Source organism: Cryptotermes secundus, unplaced genomic scaffold, assembly GCF_002891405.2.
Source record: "Cryptotermes secundus unplaced genomic scaffold, Csec_1.0 scaffold318, whole genome shotgun sequence".
Classification (NCBI taxonomy): domain Eukaryota; kingdom Metazoa; phylum Arthropoda; class Insecta; order Blattodea; family Kalotermitidae; genus Cryptotermes; species Cryptotermes secundus.
The window spans coordinates 2,364,228-2,382,460 of NW_019730108.1; the positions used below are offsets into that span (position 1 = coordinate 2,364,228).

An 18,233-nucleotide genomic window follows, 5' to 3' on the forward strand; every position below is an offset into this window, starting at 1 on the left:
CGCATGTTCTTTCTCGCGATCGTTGCATAGCAACGGCTCTACACGCTACAGCATGCATGTCCCCCAGTGACAGGATGACTCAGTTGCACCCCCAGGCACCGGGTTCCCTTTCCGTTGCCATCTACGACTCGCTGGGCTACGGTCACTCCATCCTGTATTTCTAAGATTCATTTTAATATTATCACCACGTACGTGTAGGTCTTACTCCCCTGCCTAGAGTGATTATGCATAGATACAGTCTTATGAGATGGAAAAGGTGGGGGAAATACAAACGTAGCCTGTAACTAAATAAACAAAACAATAAAAGTGGTTCATGACGTGGAAATTTCCCGTGCTGATGATATTACTTGCGTCGTTTATATTTTAAAGACAACAGAGAACTAAAAAGAAAAGTTTTATTGTTTTTTCTATTTTATTTTCGGGGAGCATGTCCGCCCTCACGGACACGTTTCAACTGTCAATACTGCAACAGAAGCGACACCCAGAGCAGAACATGCGACGGCCAATGAGCGAACTAAGACCACAAGAAACGAACCAACAAACGAACAAGATAACACTGGAGAGAGTAGCCAGCGGATCGATAGGGGCTTTTCTTTTTGTAGTCAGCTTTTGTTTGGTCTTTTTATTTAGCAAGGGCGCAGTGCATGTTTGTCTTCCGTCGCTTCTAGCCATTTCCAAACGTGCTAGGAAAAGCTAAGTTCCTCGAGAACTTCTTAGAGAGGTTGGTGGGAAAATAAGAAAGCTGCGACTTACAAAATACTGAATTTCACAGTAAGAAGGATTTATGAAAAGTCAAGAAACGTTGAATGTTAATTAGGCTAATAGCGAGGAACTGGCGGTGCCAACGCCTGTAGCCCTTAAAATATTGTAACATGTAGACCCTTTGCTAGGTAATGACTTTGTAAACAACGTCCGCTGCCAGGCAACAGAGGAATGGTGTTCTATGTGCGGTCCGTGCCCAGATATTATAATCAGGACAGTTAGATGGTTAGTACAGTGCAAGGAAGTGAAGAATTGGTTGGTGAGTTAGTCAAAGAACTGCAGTTCAGTTGTTCTGATCTGTTGCTGTGAGAAGCTGGTAGCTGAGGCATGGGGATAGTTCGGGAACCCGGAGGAAAGGGAACGTCCACCGTTTGAAGCCGTTACCAGGCAACGACTAGTGAAGACGCAGGAGATTGGGAATACTTAGTATGTGCTGTAGTGAACTGCTGAGTGTGTGAATAACACATTCCTCTCTCTCTGTCCAATTTTATGCTTATTAGGAGGATTATGTGACTGTCTTGCTGTCTGTGCGTCCTCTCCCCTGTTGTTTGTAGGCAATGTGCCGTTGGTTGTTATTATATAATATCATTTTATGTGAATATGTCCCACCAATTCATTTTCTATGCGGTCCTTATAGTGCCAAGGGAAGGTAGGCTAATTGTTCTTCCTAGAACTTTTTGTTACTTTCTGAGTTGAGACTTTTACACGTTAACTTGTCTGTTCCCTCCGTCCGCTCTAACCCTGAGGTAGTCGTTAGTCGGAGTTCATTCCGGTTTCATGATTAAAACAATTTCGCCTTTGCGTGGCCATCACCATCTCCGAACTTCAACCGTACGGGGCAATACATCACGCCCGTTACGTTAGTATCAGAACAATATGTTTGTTTAACAAGACAATCCATTACTGCTGGAAATGTAATTCCGGGCATTAATCACATCTTTACAGAACACAGAAAAACAATTCTGTACATACAGAACGCCTTTGTCTTCCTCATTTATCAGCGCCAGTCCCCAATAAATATTAAAACAGCGATTTAAAAAGAGCTATATTTTGTTTCGTTACATACAGATCCAATGGTTTCTTTTCGTGCCTGTCATGTCTGTCTCCATGGGAACGAAATTCATCAGACGGATTGCACACGGTGATTCAAGGCACTCGTCGTTTGGAATTGTGGGTAGAATAGAAGAAACGCACAGTGAACTTCTACAAAATGCTTTAAATTGATGTAAGACTTACTACACAGCTGACTGCATTTTGCATTGAACTGTACATCTCTTTACGCAGTACAGTCATAACGATGCTGCGTGAAATTGTGGAAAAACAGGCAATAGCATTTCTGCTGGCATGTGGATCTGCCACCAGTGGTCTCTCTGTCATCAGTTATTCTCTTCACAACAAATATTTACATGATCTCCATGAAACAATTGTTTTGTGTTTGTTAAATGTTGTGACATGACGCTCGAAAGCCGGAATAGTGAAGTTTGAATAGGCGTTCATTGATAGGCAACGACTCGTTAAACATATTCCCGCCGCAACGAAGACGCAAGCAACAATCGAGTAACTTTCGTTGCTGTGCAACATCTCTGTAAACGCGCCATGCCAACAATAAAGAGGCTGTTTTCTGCAAGGTCCGTTCAAAGTGGTTACAAAGAATAGTTCAGTTTAGAAGAGTTAGTTGAGTTTCGAGACGGCAGCCTGCCAGGATGAGCTTTGGAGCAGATGAATTGAACTGAGTAGAGTCTTCGGATTTAGCAGTTCCAGAGTAACGTCAAGAAAGGAATTGGGCGGTGCAAAGAAGACTTCATGTGTGGTTTGAAGTGACAGTGAGACTGTTATGAAATCTGTTGCCAGGATACGACTAGCGAAGACTGAGGAACCTAGTGCGTGCTTGACGGTTAACCGTAAAGCATGTAAATCAGCAGTAGCACTGCATTGTCTGCACTTCCGTGTGATGCGTATCTGCTGTAAATCCAATCATTCAATTCAAACCCCCGTCTTATAAGTCACGCACAGACAGCCCCTACAGATGACAATATTTAGTTTCACGTTACACTGCTGAACATAACTGAACTGAGTGTACGGCGCCCCTAATACAAATAGGTATGTTTCATGTGATTTTACTTAAGCGTTTACTGTTCAAGGACCGCCTCTGCGGTCTAGTGATCAGAGATCCTGGCTACAGATCCCGGGTTCGATTCCCGGCGCTACAAGATTTTCTGAGAAATAGTGGGTCTAGAACGGGGTCCACTCAGCCTCGTGAGGATAATTGAGGAGCTCTTTCAAGGAAATAGCGGCTCCGGTCTAGAAAACCGAAACTAACGGCCGTAGGGATTCGTTGCGCTGACCACGCGACACCCTCTATCCGCTAAAGTTGGCACTAACTACGCCGGCAAGCGGCGGTCGCTCGGTCGGTATAGTTCGCTTGCGGACTGAAACCACGGAGTTTGTTTATTTTTTGTTTGTATTCATATTTACATAGTTGGGCTTAAAATGACTACTTTCTATGTACGTTTATACTCTAACTGCTAGATGTTGATTTAAATACAAGATATATATGAAACTAAAATTTAAAAATTAAAAATTTTACTAATTTTTAAATTAATTGAAGGTGTCGTATGCTGTGTGCAGCTTAGTGTCTGTTGTCGTAGTAGACCGCGCATCTTCTTCTGAGTCTTCTATTATCGGCTTGATCCATTTGTGTTCACTGTTTCTTGAGCACGAATTTATCTTCTTTCTAATTTCCAGGATGTCGATTGTTACTGTTGTGTTGTCTGGTCTGTGTGCTGTGCTCTGCCGCGTGGTGTGGAACATAAGTTAATAAATTATAGTTGGCCTGACGGTGGAACCGCGCAGTGGTGAACCCCTGTGCTTGGATCGCGGTATGACGCGAGCGGTTCGACGGAGTGGCACTCAATTTGTGGTCCTTGGATTTATACCAGTCTGCTCTGCAACTTTTATGAGAGTGGAAAAATGAACAACTGTTCAAAATGATTCTGATTTTCATATATCGTTAAAAAGCGAAAGGTCCAGTAAATCTATATAACACATTTTGTGTGCCCCTTGAAACCACGAAAATTTTGTCTGTTGCAGTTCACTGTGAGACTGATAACAAAGGCGTTACTTTAGCTGATAACGTTAAGTGGTTCTCTCTGCATACAGGGTGTCCCATGAGGGAAGGTCAATATTCTGGGAGGTCACAGTATCGGTCATTCTAAGCAAAAAGGTGTATGTACATGTGTCCTATTCTGAACGGTTTCCGAGATACAGCTGTTTCACTGTATAGACGAGCAACACGCCATGTCCTCACACGAGCTGCGAAGTGTATTCATGTTGACGGTGGAATTTTCGGAAATGTATTACACTAGGTAAACTGTACCAGCTTTGTCACTTGAACAGTAAATACCGGTATCAGAAACAGCAAGTAATATCTCTTTCTTATCAACAGTTTTGGAACTGCACAGTGAAACAGCTGTATCTCGGAAACCGTTCGGAATAGGACCCATGTACATATACACTTTTTGCTTAGAATGACCGATACTATGACCTCCCCGAATATTGACCTTTCCTCCTGGAACATTCTGTATACTATAACGCCAATCGCTATTATTTTTTTTACTTTAGCCATCGTCCGGTATTGTAATGAACACGACGTTTCTGCAACTCGATCTGTTTCTGTCCTCAGGTCAGGGGATGGGAGACACCTACTCTGTTTGTTCCGTTAGGAAGAGCCAGCCTCAACAGCCAATATCCAGTGAATGAGGTTAGCTGTTTGTAAGAGACCCAACACAGTAGATGTCTTCCTGCTCAGCTGAGGACGGAAACAGATCCAGTTGCCGAAACGTTGCATTCTTTAGAATACCGGGCGATGGACAAGTCCAAAAACCCAGTAGTCGTGAGTGTTATGCACCACAGTCAGGACAGTTTAGAATAACGCCAGTCCGTGGTGCTTGCTATTTGCCGAATGTTGTGTTGCCTACCCTGGACTTCTAGGGGTGTTCAGTGTCACGGCTTCACGTCTTTGGTCTCCACCGTAGCCGAACCAAGATTCCCCCCGTACATCAATGTGTGTGTGTGTGTGTCTTTACCCTTTATGCTTTCTGTATAGCAGGAATTTCGGGGCTTGGTGTTTTGTTTGTTGGTTCGACGTACAGGCCCAGAGGAACTTGTAGTCCCTCAAGCAGTGTTCTGATGGGTGCCCAAAATAACGCTTTTCCTCTCTCGGAATCATGTACGCTGCAAACACTGGGAGCGTTCAGGAACAGGGGTGTCCAGAGTAATGTTTCGACTCGAGGAGAGTGGAAATGGATGGGTAATTGCGATAATTACGTAATGAGGAGCTTCATATTGTTGTTTACTGATTGTTACACTAGTCTGCACGGTTATTAGTGGCTGTAGGGGGAACTAACTGCAATAGGCTAATTCTAGACTCGAGTGCAGTAACTGTCCGCTTTCGTGTGTTGGATTTTGAGCTAAAGCAACTTTTTTTCGCTTTTGTATGTTTTGGCATAACTGAATAATTCCATGGAGCTGAGCCCTTCTTGACAACCACCAGTCGCTCAGCTACTCAAGAATTTACCAACATTTTATGGAACCTGAAGGTTCATTACCTTGTTTACAAGAGTCCACCACTAGTCCCTATCGTGAGCCAGATAAATCCAATCCATACCATCCCATTCTATCTCTCTTAAATCAATTTTTGTATTATCCTACCACCTACCTCTAGGTCTTCCTAGTGGTCTCTTTCCTCCTGGCGTTCTCACTAAAATCCTATGTTTCCTTCTTCTCCACCATTGGTTCGTTTCTCTAGCCTACTTTCATTGCTTTAAAAATGTGAGATCTTTTTGCTGTCTGTTCGTACATGGGTGTATCCTCCCATAAGAAACTTCTGAACGCCAGTACCAATCTTCATGAAACTGTCCAGTTTACAGTGCAGTTTTGTCACCCCTGAGTAATATAGCCCTAGATCGCTTTTCTTGTGCTGGCGAGCTTTGATAGGAGAGCTGTTTTTGAGCGCCGTGGAAACCAAGCTATAGAGGAGAAGTGTCTTAGAGGCTATTGCCTCGTGTGATAGGCTCGTCTGTGAAGCCTAAGCGCGGTCTTGGCAAAGTGCTTGCTTGCTGTTCTGTTTCGTTTATCTTGCAGGTTTCTGTATGGAGACTTGTGTTTATGTTTCCTTATGAGATAGAGTGTGCTTATAATATTATACCCTTATGTATCTGCCTGGTTACTTGTGGGCTGATCTGCCCATGAAACCGCGTTCTGCCTTTCCCCTATCTATTTATGAATTTGTTTACTTATTCACTAATATAAAATACTACTGGGAAGACCGAGACGTAGGTGGGTGGACAATATTAAAATGGATCTTAGAGAGAAAGGATGGGATGGCATGGATTGGATTGATCTGGCTCAGGATAGGGACCAATTGAGGGCTCTTGTGAACACGGTGATGAAACTTCATATCCCATAAAATGCCGGGAAATTCTTGAGTATCAGCAGAATTGGCAGCTCCTCAAGGAGGACTCAGCTCCATGAGTAAGTAATTCACTAATATAGTTAGTTATTGGAGAGGGTGGGTTTCCCCATGCACTGAGACCTGTATTGGTCCATTGTGCTTCCCTCTATGATTTCTACCATTCTCTATCCTACCGGTTCTGGTGCTTACCATCAGTCCCGCCCAGCCAGCGAGACCGGCTCTACTAGCTGAGAGGTATCTATAATGCTTCCCCCATCTACCAGAGGTATTAGAGACTGCTGTTGGGCGGGAAACGTCCGTTAATTTGGCTCAGAGACCTCCTTTGGAGATATGAGGTTCTTTTACGTGCCGTAAAGCTACGACACGGGACCCACGGCTTAAAGTCCCTCCCGGAGGACTTGTTCCCTGAATTTTTCCACCCTTAAAAATTCGACGACCTCCGCCGGGTATTTGAACCCGCGTACTACGAGTCATGAGGTGGGAACGTTACCTCTAGACTACGGAGGCCGCTTAAGTAATTCACTAATATAATGGTCATCAGAAATTCAACGAAAATTCCTGTTTCAACGTTCCATTTATCTGTGAGAGCAAGCAAACATTAAACAACGTAGTAAAAGTAAAGCTATCCCTGTACCAGGCCGTGAAGGCCCATAGGGTTGTGAGACGTCGAGGCTCCCACAATATCTAGACAGTCGGCTCAAAGATGGCGGTAAGGTTGTCAGCCTTACGCGCCGGCCGGGCTTTATACCCTGGAAAATTATTTATTTAATTCCTGGTACTCATTTCTGTTAAGAGGCTGAGTGAACCGCAGGGCCATAGTGCGGCCGGAAGGATTAGGTCCAATGACCTCATCGGTATTTGAACCCGCGACCTTCCGACTTGTAGCGTAGTGCCTTAACCACTACGCTACCGCGTAAACAACATAGACATGATCAAATTGGCTTTCATATATAGGATGTGAAAATATGTTATCGAATGATGCGTCGAGACTGCCTGACGATGAACGCCATCTGTTAGACACTGCCTGCTGACTAATGAACAAGCAAAGAAACGGGCAACGCTGCAGAAAAACTGACTCTTATGTAGCGTGTGTGTAAGGAAGTCTGTTGGCAGGCGCTGACTCAGATTGCGTTTCAGTGCGGGATCTTATAGATGAATCTTCGAGGACCGGAGAACGGGGTGGCACTTGATTCTCTCGTAAAGAACATGAGAAAATGAGCCTTCTTAGTCCTCTGTGTCCGACGGATGATCCCGTGCCTTTAGGTACTTGAGCACACGAAGTGAACCCCCTATATTTGGCTGTGAGACACGCCGTGGAGGGAAGTTGTCGGTGATTCATCCAACCTAAGAGCTCTTTTTTTATTATTGCACTGTATGTTAAGGAAGGGGAGTAGGAGGGAAGTGTAGGATCAAATATAAGAGGAATTTGTGCGCAGGTCAATGACGTGGGGGGGGGATGCGAGCTGGCGTGAAATAGAAGTTTCCGTTTCGTCTTCAGCGACAGAAGGCCAAGTCTTCGCATATTTCCTCGTCTTTCCCTCTTCCCCCACTCCGCTCGTTCCTCCTCTGATACTCATGATTTTTCTTTCTTTCATTTCTTTCCTCATTTTGACTTCATGATGTTTGCTGCTGTTTCTAGTTCCCCCCCCCCGCTCTTCATTTTATGGCGTGCGCTGTCCCGCGCTCTTACCAGTAGCAATACGGGAAAGTTGGCCATGTTACGGAGGGCTGGGCCTCTGCGCTTTCAGATCAACATAGAAATACCGCATTATCCCCGAATGTAAGGCGAGGTACATTTTCAAATTCTATGCTCCTTAGAAGAGAAAATTCGCTTTGTTTTTGGGCTCATAAAAATAGACATGAACAAGGTGACGAGTTCTGATTGATAATTTTAATGACACGTGAAAATATCCAGAATTATCGTATTTAAGGCATTGCATTTATGTGGTGTTTTATCTTCGTAATACAGTGTTCGCTTCATTTTGCTTACAACTTTCAAAAGTAAGTTACATATTTAATTTCATAAAAAGAAATGAAATTTCGTTTTCTACGTGGTTCATGTCGTATCAAAGGAAAATAGGCGACTAATTCCTCTCAGAACTTGTTGTTCCTTTTTTATTATTTTATCGTTGGGAAAACAGGTGGTCGCCTTATGTTCGGGCTTATACGGTAAACGACGCTTGCGAAATTTGCATATTTAATATTGTTAGGTGTTTGTGGCTGTAGACGGGGTTGAGATTCGCAGTCTGATCTAATAGACTCTTGCAGACCGCGACTACAAGTAATTATAACAGTTTCACTAACTCACACACTTAAGTCTCCAGAGTCTGCTATGTGTTCACCAGTCTTTGCTCGGTAGCTGGATTGAGCCGGCTCAGGATATGTTCCAATGGAGGGCTCTTGTGAATACGGTAATGAACCTTCGGGTTCCATAAAATGCTGGCATGTACTTAAGGAGCTGTACAACTGACGACTTCTCAAGAAGGGCTCAGCTCCATAGAGTTATTGTGTTTTTGGACGTTATCCATGGTCGCGTTCTTTTAAGCACTGTGGATTCTGTGTCCGTCCCCATAATGACTAGCCCTATCGATTCGGCCAACCTGAGCAGGTTTTTACCTGAAGACGGAGGTAGAGTTCAGTCTACGAAACGTTGTGTTTTAATGATAAAGTGAACGATGGGTATGCAGAGAATAAACGCACTCGTGTTAAGTTAGGGACAGTTTTATCTCTTATAAATACTTTCTTCTTGTTTATTTTGAGACAGCCACCACCTATTACTCTTCTTGAAAGACTCATTAATCCCATTTCTAGGCTCCTACGTAAGTTTTATTGTAACATTTAGTAATTTCCCTCGTGGCAAACAGTTGGAATGCAGATACGGAAGAAAACTGGTTACGGTCCCTTTGCTGCTTCATTGGCCATGTCCATATCAATCTTATCTTTAGATTTCCCGTTGACGAAGTCACCGGAAGAGATTCCACGCCAAACGGAAGTCGGGCCATGCTAAGAACGTGGGCGGAAATGGGAAATTGTTCGGTTGGATCTTCCTGTGGGTAAAGGGCTGCCGGAGCGTAAGACTGACAACCTTACCGCCATCTGTGAGCCGATTATGTAAAGAAAATGTGGGAGCCTCGACGTCTCACAGCCCTGTGGGCCTCCACGGCCTGTTACAGGGATAGCTTTACCAAGTAGCTTAAAGCTAAGCCTCGAACCCGTCATTTGGGCTGCTCTGAGTTGGCCGGCATCTTCGTTAAACGTAATAGAAAGAACTAAGTAATTAAGCACCACTCCTTGAGGAGGTATTGGGTTGTGGAGGTATAGCTCCAGCATTCTTAACTTCGGCACTAGATGCAGGTGACTGTTCAGCTTCACGCCCTTGCCACTTTATCCCCGGTGAAAGAGCCCTCAGCGCCCATTGGATACGAGGGTAGGGGGGCCCCAGAATCGGTGTGGACGCTGGAGTAGAGAAAAATCTGTTGCCCCTGCCGGGAATCGAACCCCGGCGACATTATTATTTTTATTATTATTGCAATACTTCAGTTCGTTTGATGTCTGAAACTCACTTCAGGGCAAAGAAGGTTTCTTTTTCAGACAAGAAATATTCTATAAAACGAAAAGAACAGACGATATGGCCACGTAAAATTTAATTACGGATTTTATTCTGTGAATATTATTTTATAAATATTGTAATTTAGATGCATTTTAAGCCGGTCACAGTGGCCGCGCGGTCTAAGGCATGAACTGTCTTTGCTCGCTCTGACGCTTTGATCGTGGGTTCGAATCCCGCTCAAGGCATGGATGTTTGTGCGTGTTTTTATCCTGTGTTTGTGTTGTTCTGTGTGCACGCAAGGACCTTGTGACAAGCTGATCCCCCGTCCGTGGAGTCCTGCCCTTGGTGTAAGAAACATTACGGAACTGAAGAAGAGGCCAGGGCCCAACAAAGGGCTGCAGGGCCACTGATGAATGACTGAATGAAAGATTTATCTAAGACATCTTCTCTTTAGGTCACCGCACATTTCTCAGCAAGTTTTTTTGTTTCTTTGGGTGGGGTGAGACTGAGTCCACTTGGTACGTCGGCCACTAACTGGCCTACTGTACCAGCCACGGATGGTATGTGAGGGTGTGGAGCAGTCGGTGGAACGAGAGGCAGGAGAAACCGAAGTACTCGGAGAAAACCTACCCAAATGCCACTTTGTTCACCACAAATACCGCATGATCTGACCCGGACTCGAACCTGGGTCGCCACGATGAAGAAGTGGCGACTAGCCGCCAGCGGCATGGCGGGGCATTTTCTCAGTTACTGTACCCACATCATGGAGGAGTGTCTAATTGCCCTGTAGTCCTACTGGCAACTGTATTCTTGCTGACATTGTAACACTAACCGTACAATTTTTGAGATCGGAAACACATTTCATGCTGCAGGGGCAAGCCGAGTTGGCAACCCCACGGCCCGGATACTCATACGCCCTCTTTTGACGTCACAAAGTCTCCCCGCAGGCGGTCCCATCTTCTGGCAGAGAGAGGAACCTTTAATGAGTTCCAGGCTCTTACACGGCACTTGTCTACATCCGCGAGGTGTAGACACAGAGCTTCTTCCTTTGTCTACAACTTGTTAGAAGTGCAGATTAAGATGTGGGATTTTCGCTATTCGATTTCAGATACCAGATCTGAACATGTAATTGCTGCTCATTAAAATGGAGCTCTTCCTCTCAACCGCGTAATGGCGCCCTCAGATGCTTTGCGCGTGAGGTATGGCAAGAAGTAGCGCGGAAGTGGTTGCATCTGTATTGTGGGTCATGCACTATAACAAAAAAAGTAACCCAGTCTGTGGTTCTACAGCCCTTTTGTTGAACCTTGGCCGCTTTTTCAGTTTCTGAATCCTATACACACTCGGTCGCAAGACCGCTACCTACACACAGACATCCATGTCCTGAGTGGGATTCGAACCAATGATCATTGCGTTGAAGCGATCGAAGACACTTTATGCCTTAGACGCGCGGCCACTGCGACGCAGCAGACGCCGCTATAACCTGCATGCAAGATTCTTTGATATTTTATACTTTTCTCTTTATTTTCTCTTTGACTGTCTTTAACTTCTGGAGGGGGGAGGTAAATGCAGCTTGACAACCCCCGCCAACCTATAGCGGCGCCCATGGTGTCGCATGTCAAAAGAAAGGAAGGAATTTTAGTATCCATCATTGTGGGAACCTGGAATTGTTGAAGATCACTGGATAACAAAACTTTTATCTCATCCACAAAAATGGATGGATATCACAGGTCTTTGTGAGGCCGAGTTTGAAAGTTGCCTTGCAATTACAAACCTTGCTGTCAACCTTTTGTTCCAATGTCTTCCACAACTTTGTCCGTCTGTTTCTTTTTCGATGTCGGCGTCTGAAACAGTAAGATAAAGCTCTCCCTGTAACAGGCCGTGGAGGCCGATACGGCGGTGAGGTTGTCAGCCTTACGTGCTGGCCACCCTTTACCCCCAGGAAGATTCCCGGTACTCATTTCTGTTAGAGGCTGAGGGCCATATTGCGGCTGGAAGGATTAGGTCAATTGAAAAATCCAGTGGTCTCATCGTGAATCGAACACGCGACCTTCCGACTTTTAGCATGGTGCCTCAGCCCACTATGGTACCGCGTGTCCCGTCTGACACAATAGGTCGAATATTCTCGTGCTATCAGCCGTGTTCAGATGGTTACATTTTCCCGACGTTTCAGGGACCGTCACTGTCCCCAATCAGGACGATCAGTTACAGACCATGATGATAGGGCAGATTGTCCCAGAAACGTCTGTTAGATGACCAATTTCGGACCTCCGTGAAGGCTCCACCCAGATCTTACAACAGTAGGTTTCCTTGTTGCAGGCGCTGGTATATCGGGACGGCGGCAACCTGGTGTCAGGGTCACTGGACGCTCTGGTACAGCACATGGTGCCTACCGCGGAGTACTACCCTGACCGCGCCTACCTCTTCGCCTTCTTGCTGAGTTCCCGCCTCTTCATAAAACCTCACGAGCTGCTGGGGGAAGTCTGCGCGCTCTGCGACTCGCAGCAGAAGCTGGGAGACAAGCAAGTGTCTGCAAAGGTAAGCGCGCCCGTGCGGGGGTCTGGTGTGTTAAAGCGGGTGGTACTTATAGTAATCACTGGGGTTCAGAGTAATAGATTAATTGGCCCTTTAAAGACTGAGTCAGAGTCAGAGTCATAGTCACTTTACGACTGGCGGTTTGCCTCCAGTCAGTTCATCTTTCCGACAAGCCCCTTGAGACTCACGACCGGCATTTTTTTTTCAACTGAACGGTTGCGCTGATAGTCCTTATTTAATATCGTCTCTGACGAGAGGGTCGGTCTATCGTTTACAATTTCTGCTGGTCCTCGCCAGCTTAGTTATTCTCGAGTGTAAGTACCGCGGGACTCACGACATTTTACTGTCTCAAATTTGAGACTTCCCCAACCTGGAGGGTCAGGTCCACGTATTTATATCCCTCAGGAACAGGGTGTCCCGGTAATACCCCCAGGCACTGGGTCCCTTTTCGTCGCCTCCTACAACTCGCAGAGCTACGGTGGAGTTTGTAGACTGAATTACCTCCAAATAACTCTGAGTAATTTCCAGTCTACCTCTCTAATTATGCAGACGTACGAGTACAAGCGCAGTAGACCCTCAGTGTAAGGCAGGTGTCAGGGGATTGCTTCAGCATTCACGTTACAAGTGAAACTGACATTTATTTAATTTGGGAAACCTCGTTCTTCTCTATACAGTGTGGCAGTTTTTCGCACTTGCCCTCTCCAGTAGCTCAGCGGAATTTCCTACCTTCTGCTGTTTAAAAAAAAAGTAAAGCTGTCCCTGTAACAGGCCTTGGAGGCCCATAGGGTTATGAGACGTCGAGGCTCTCACATTTTCTAGAAAATCGGCTGACAGATGGCGGTGAGTTTGTCAGCCTTTTGCGCCGACCACCCTTTACCCCCAGGAAATTTGCTGATACCAATTTATGTTAGAGACTGAGTCGACCCGAGGGCCATAGTGCGGCTGGAAGAATTAGGTCAATTGAAAAATCCAGTGACCCTATCAGGGATCGAACCCGCGACCTTCCGACTTGTAGCTTAGAGAATCGGGCAACTACGCTACCGTGTGGTACTCACTAAATGTTGCTGTTTGAAAAAAATAAAGCGAAAATTAATTAAACCAGAAATGACTGAAGCGGCAAGAGCATGAAGCTGACCCCTCACTTCTCTCTCATACCCAGGTTAACGAATGTTGGAGCTATACCTCCACTCTCCCATATATATATATGTATATATATGGTGCTTAATTAAGTACATGGATAACCTTTTTACAGGCTGTTCATAGCGAACCACAGCCAAGAGTGTTGCTATACGTTATTATACAGTGACTGAAACATTTCATAGAAATTTGTACGATATATACGTAACTGTATAATCGTATTGGGGGGACGTAATGAAAGCCTCGGTTTAACGAGGGCCTTCTTTACACGAATTTTTCCCGTTCTGTAATTATTCACAGATTATAGACTGGGGCCTGGACTTCATCCTATTTTATTCTACGTTCCTTATTTTGAAAAAATATGAAAGCTTATGAGATGACCTTGCTGTCTTTGTACCCATCTCTAATGTTTGGCACTTAAGATATCATTTTGCTGTTCTTTTATCCCCTCCCCAGTTTTTGTTAGAAGGCTTACGACATCGCATCCTGCTGTGTGTCCTGGCGTACATTTTTGGTCCGTGTCGCATCAAAGGAAAGTAGGCTATTAGTTCTTCCCATGGCTTCTCGTATATATATTGTGACATTAGACCCATTCCCAAGTAACAGTTGTGTAAACAGGCGAAAGCACAATGGGAACGTCCGCTCTTGGTAGCCGCTGCCAAGGAACGACGAGTAAAAACTGGGAATGCTTTATGTATGCTGCTGTTACGGTGAACTTTGCGGTGTGTAATTCAGTGATGCTATCGTAGTTATTTCTAGTTACGAGTGTAAGTGTCCAGTAAATCCGATTACCAATCCAAACCTCGTCTCTAGTCACACCACGTGACAATGTTATATCACTTTGCTCTCCTATGTTTTCCCCTCATTCTTTAGGCTTATGAGACCGCCTTGCTGTCTGTTTTTCGTTTTCTCTGCGGTCCATATGGAAGGAAAGTAGGCGGTTAGTTTTCCCAGAACGTATGGCTTGTATTTGATGTAAACTTACAGATAACATTCATCTACAAAATTAATGTATTTGATTGGTATATGTTCAGTGCTATGACAGGAATTAAACCGTTCACGGGCGTGGAAAATGCGGCCTTGTGGAGACCGCATATTTTCGCCTCATAGCCGCCATTTTGACATACGCTCACGAAAGACAAGATGGCGGTCGTGTGGACTGTGCTCTATGTGCGCTGGGAGTTCTGTATGAGTGTGACGTGATGTTTGTTGCTGTTCCAGGAACGTCTGGGCCGTTTCGTCCCACACCTAGTTCAGCTGTTGGCCGAGTGGACGGAAACCTTCCCTTACGACTTCAGGGACGAGCGCGTAATGGCACACGTACGGGCCATCACTCAAAAATGCGTCACTGTCGATCCGGGTATCAGGAAGGAGGTGTCCACTTTGTTACAGAATTTGCTGCACCGACTCACGGCGCTCGAGAAATATGAAGAGTTCCTGCAGAGGATCAACGCGGAGGCCTCCACCAACTCCGTGGAGAATCTCAGTCCGGTGAGTAAACAGCAACACGACCAAGGGATACAGAACAGATTGGCATTCGCGAGGTGCTGGGTTCGGATCAATCGCCTCTGTGGTCTAGTGGTCAGAGTTCCTGGCTTCAGATCCAGAGGTCCGGGTTCGATTCCCTGCGCTACAAGATTTTCTGAGAAGTAGTGGGTCTGGAACGGGGTCAACTCAGCCTCATGATGATAACTGTGGAGCTATTTCAAGGAAATAGCGGCTCCGGTCTAGAAAACCGAGATTAACGGCCGTGGGGATTCGTTGCGCTGACCACGCGACACCCTCTATCCGCTATCTTCGCCGGCAAACGGCGGTCGGTCGGTCGGTATAGTTCGCTTGAGGACTAAAACCACGGAGTTTGTTTTTCTAGGTTCGAATTTCAGCTGTAGACACTGATTATTCTTACTAAGGTTTTGTTTGGTTTTCCTCAGTTCCTCCAGTTATATGCCGGTGTTGTACCTCGATTAGACGACGACCGGTGTCTTCCAGATCCCTTCCAATTCATTAGTCGATACTGAAAACTTCATTAAATAACACACGAAAAAACGACAAGTAATGTTGGGCCGTGGTGTTAGAGACGCATTGGTATTGGATCGCGTGAACACAGGGAACGCAGGTTTGATGCCCGCCCGGGGCATCAGTGTCTGTATACTCTTTCTGTAGATTCTGAAGGGTTCTGACGATGGTGGATGACACACAGAATTACTTTTTTTTTTAATTTTTCCATCATCCGTAATTCTAGGTAATAGAGGAAACCTTTCGGAAACTGGATCTGAAGACGGAAACACATCAAGTTTCCGAAACGTCGTGTCCTTTATTACCTAGAATTCCGGACGATGGAAAAAGTAAAAAACCCCAGTAATTTTTTACTTTTTCTGTGTTTTGTTGCCCTGTGTAGGGCAAATGATATGGGCTCGTCCCACCCCGGTACAAAGGGCCCTGTCAAACATCTTAAATGTTTCAGAGTTCTAAAATCAGTTCTGAAACAGAAGACGTCTGAGCGCCTACTCCATGAATATTGCTACTGCTACCCCCAGTGATAGTTTATCAGTGGAGATTTGTGTTGAGATAAAGAAGGTGTGTAATTACGTGTAGTGGCTGTAAATCGTGTCCAGGGAAATATGGAATTGCTGTGAAGTTGTTTTGCACACTTCAGTCTTAGTTATTTACAAACGAAAATATTTATATTTTTATTCCTTCTTTAAACATCCTGGGTTTGAATATAATATTATCAGACACTGACTAAATACATATGTTTACCGACAGATGGCAGGATAAACAGACACAGTGTTGTCGGGCCAATAAGAGCTGGTGCAGGCTTCCAGTCTTATCTTCAGGAAAAACCTGTGTTTTATCGGGCGTCTTTCAGAATCGCTGACACGAGAAGAAAGTTTTTTTTTCCTACACATGTAGTCTTTACAGCATCCCACCAACCCCAAAGTTTCACACCATATGTTATTGGAGATGAAGCGAGGGGGGAGGGTGCCGTACTTAGGGAAATAAATCAAGCCGAGACACATTAGAGAACAAAAAGGAAACTTAAGATAGCAACTTGGAATTGTATGGTTTCTGGGAACCAAAAAGAGTTTCCACATGCTACTGTTTTTGCATTTAATAAGTTCACTGTCACAATCCAGTAACAGAGACACATGTACACCGTTAGACAGTTAGTACTAACACATATAGGGTGCTTGAGTTGGGTAATATAATTCAGTAAATTATTACGAGAAGGAAGAAATGGAGTAACCGTGTTGATAGATTGAGTGAAGTCAGGTGACTGAGATGGCTGAAGTCAGTATGAAGCGAAGTAAAGAGTAAGAGAGGTGCCAGTGAATTGTCTTTAGACTGAAGATCATTTAGAAGGCCTTTATGTAACTGAAAGGATAATATTAAAATGAATGTTGGAATAAAATGATTGTGAAAATGTGAACTGAATTAATTACTTCGTTATATGCTTCAGCAGCAGATTTCTTTTGGCAGTTGTGATAAACCTTAGGATGCTGTTAATAGTAAAGAATTAATTGGACAAGTGAATAACTATAAGCTGTTCAAGAGACACCCATTTAAACCTAAATCTTCCAGTATGATGGTGGCGGCCAGATATTGAAGCAAATGTAATGGTATTGGTATGGAATAGAAAATGCAAAACTCGGCCAGTAGGACTGCGCAAGATATCTGTTTAAGGCTAATGGAGATGTTCTCAGTTGAGGTTCTCACAGCAGTGACTGTGAGAAGTGCCATCTTCTGGAATGTGTCACCGTGTAATTCAGTAGATGTTCACTGACATTTCAAAGGGAAGTACTGCCTCCATCTTCAGGGTCAAAGAGTAAAATGTGCATGATTCTTATTGTTGCTTGCTTAGTTTACTCTTGAAACCTGAAGATGGAGGCGGTACCTTCTTCCAGAGTATTAATGATCTTATTCCAGAAAAATAGTGCTTTGTGATAGAGGAGTTATTTTCTTGGTTATATAGTCAATTAATTAGCACTTAGTTATTGGTTCTGTTAGTTAGTTTGTTGGCTAGGTACAGAGTGAGTTTACTATCTTTATCGATTGGGCCCAACTGAGTAGGTGTTACCCTGAAGGCGGAGACACACCGCCGTCTCCAAAACGTTTTGTTTTTAAATGTAAACAGGGAGAAGTTTTAAATAAAAATGACGATGCATAATGTCACGAAACATAATTAATTGTGTTCACACACCATCACAAACTCTGAGATCTTATTGGCTGTTTAAGTACTTAGTTTGCTTGTTAGCAACTTGGTTAATTATCTATTCAATTATGTAATTAGTCTGTCACTTAGATAGGTACATAGCTGTATCCTTAATCTAGATGGCTGATCTCCTGAGTACAAAACTAGGCGATAACAGATGTGCAGCACCCTTAATTTCTGCACCATGGGAAGACAGGAAATATCTGCTCTATATTATTCCCTTATATTCATGTATACTATTCTTTTGTATCCATGTATACTATTCCCTTATATTCATGTATACTGTTCCCTTATATTCATGTATACTATTCCCTTATATTCATGTGTACTGTTCCCTTATATTCATGTATACTGTTCCCTTATATTCATGTATACTATTGCCTTATATTCATGTATACTGTTCCCTTATATTCATGTATACTGTTCCCTTATATTCATGTGTACTGTTCCCTTATATTCATGTATACTGTTCCCTTATATTCATGTATACTTTTCCCTTATATTCATGTGTACTGTTCCCTTATATTCATGTATACTGTTCCCTTATATTCATGTATACTTTTCCC

At 44.2% G+C, this 18,233-nt stretch overlaps 1 protein-coding gene across 3 annotated transcripts in view; it reads left to right on the forward strand.

Annotated features, from left to right (window-relative positions):
- The window catches only part of LOC111866120 (ras-GEF domain-containing family member 1B), a 576,878-nt gene that overhangs the window by 509,137 nt on the left and 49,508 nt on the right, over positions 1 to 18,233 (forward strand). For all 3 annotated transcript variants that reach the window (XM_023854750.2, XM_023854748.2, XM_023854749.1), the window contains 2 exons: positions 12,102 to 12,320; positions 14,676 to 14,945. In XM_023854750.2, coding sequence (XP_023710518.1) covers positions 12,102 to 12,320; positions 14,676 to 14,945 — 489 coding nt within the window. The remainder of the gene's footprint in view (positions 1 to 12,101; positions 12,321 to 14,675; positions 14,946 to 18,233) is intronic.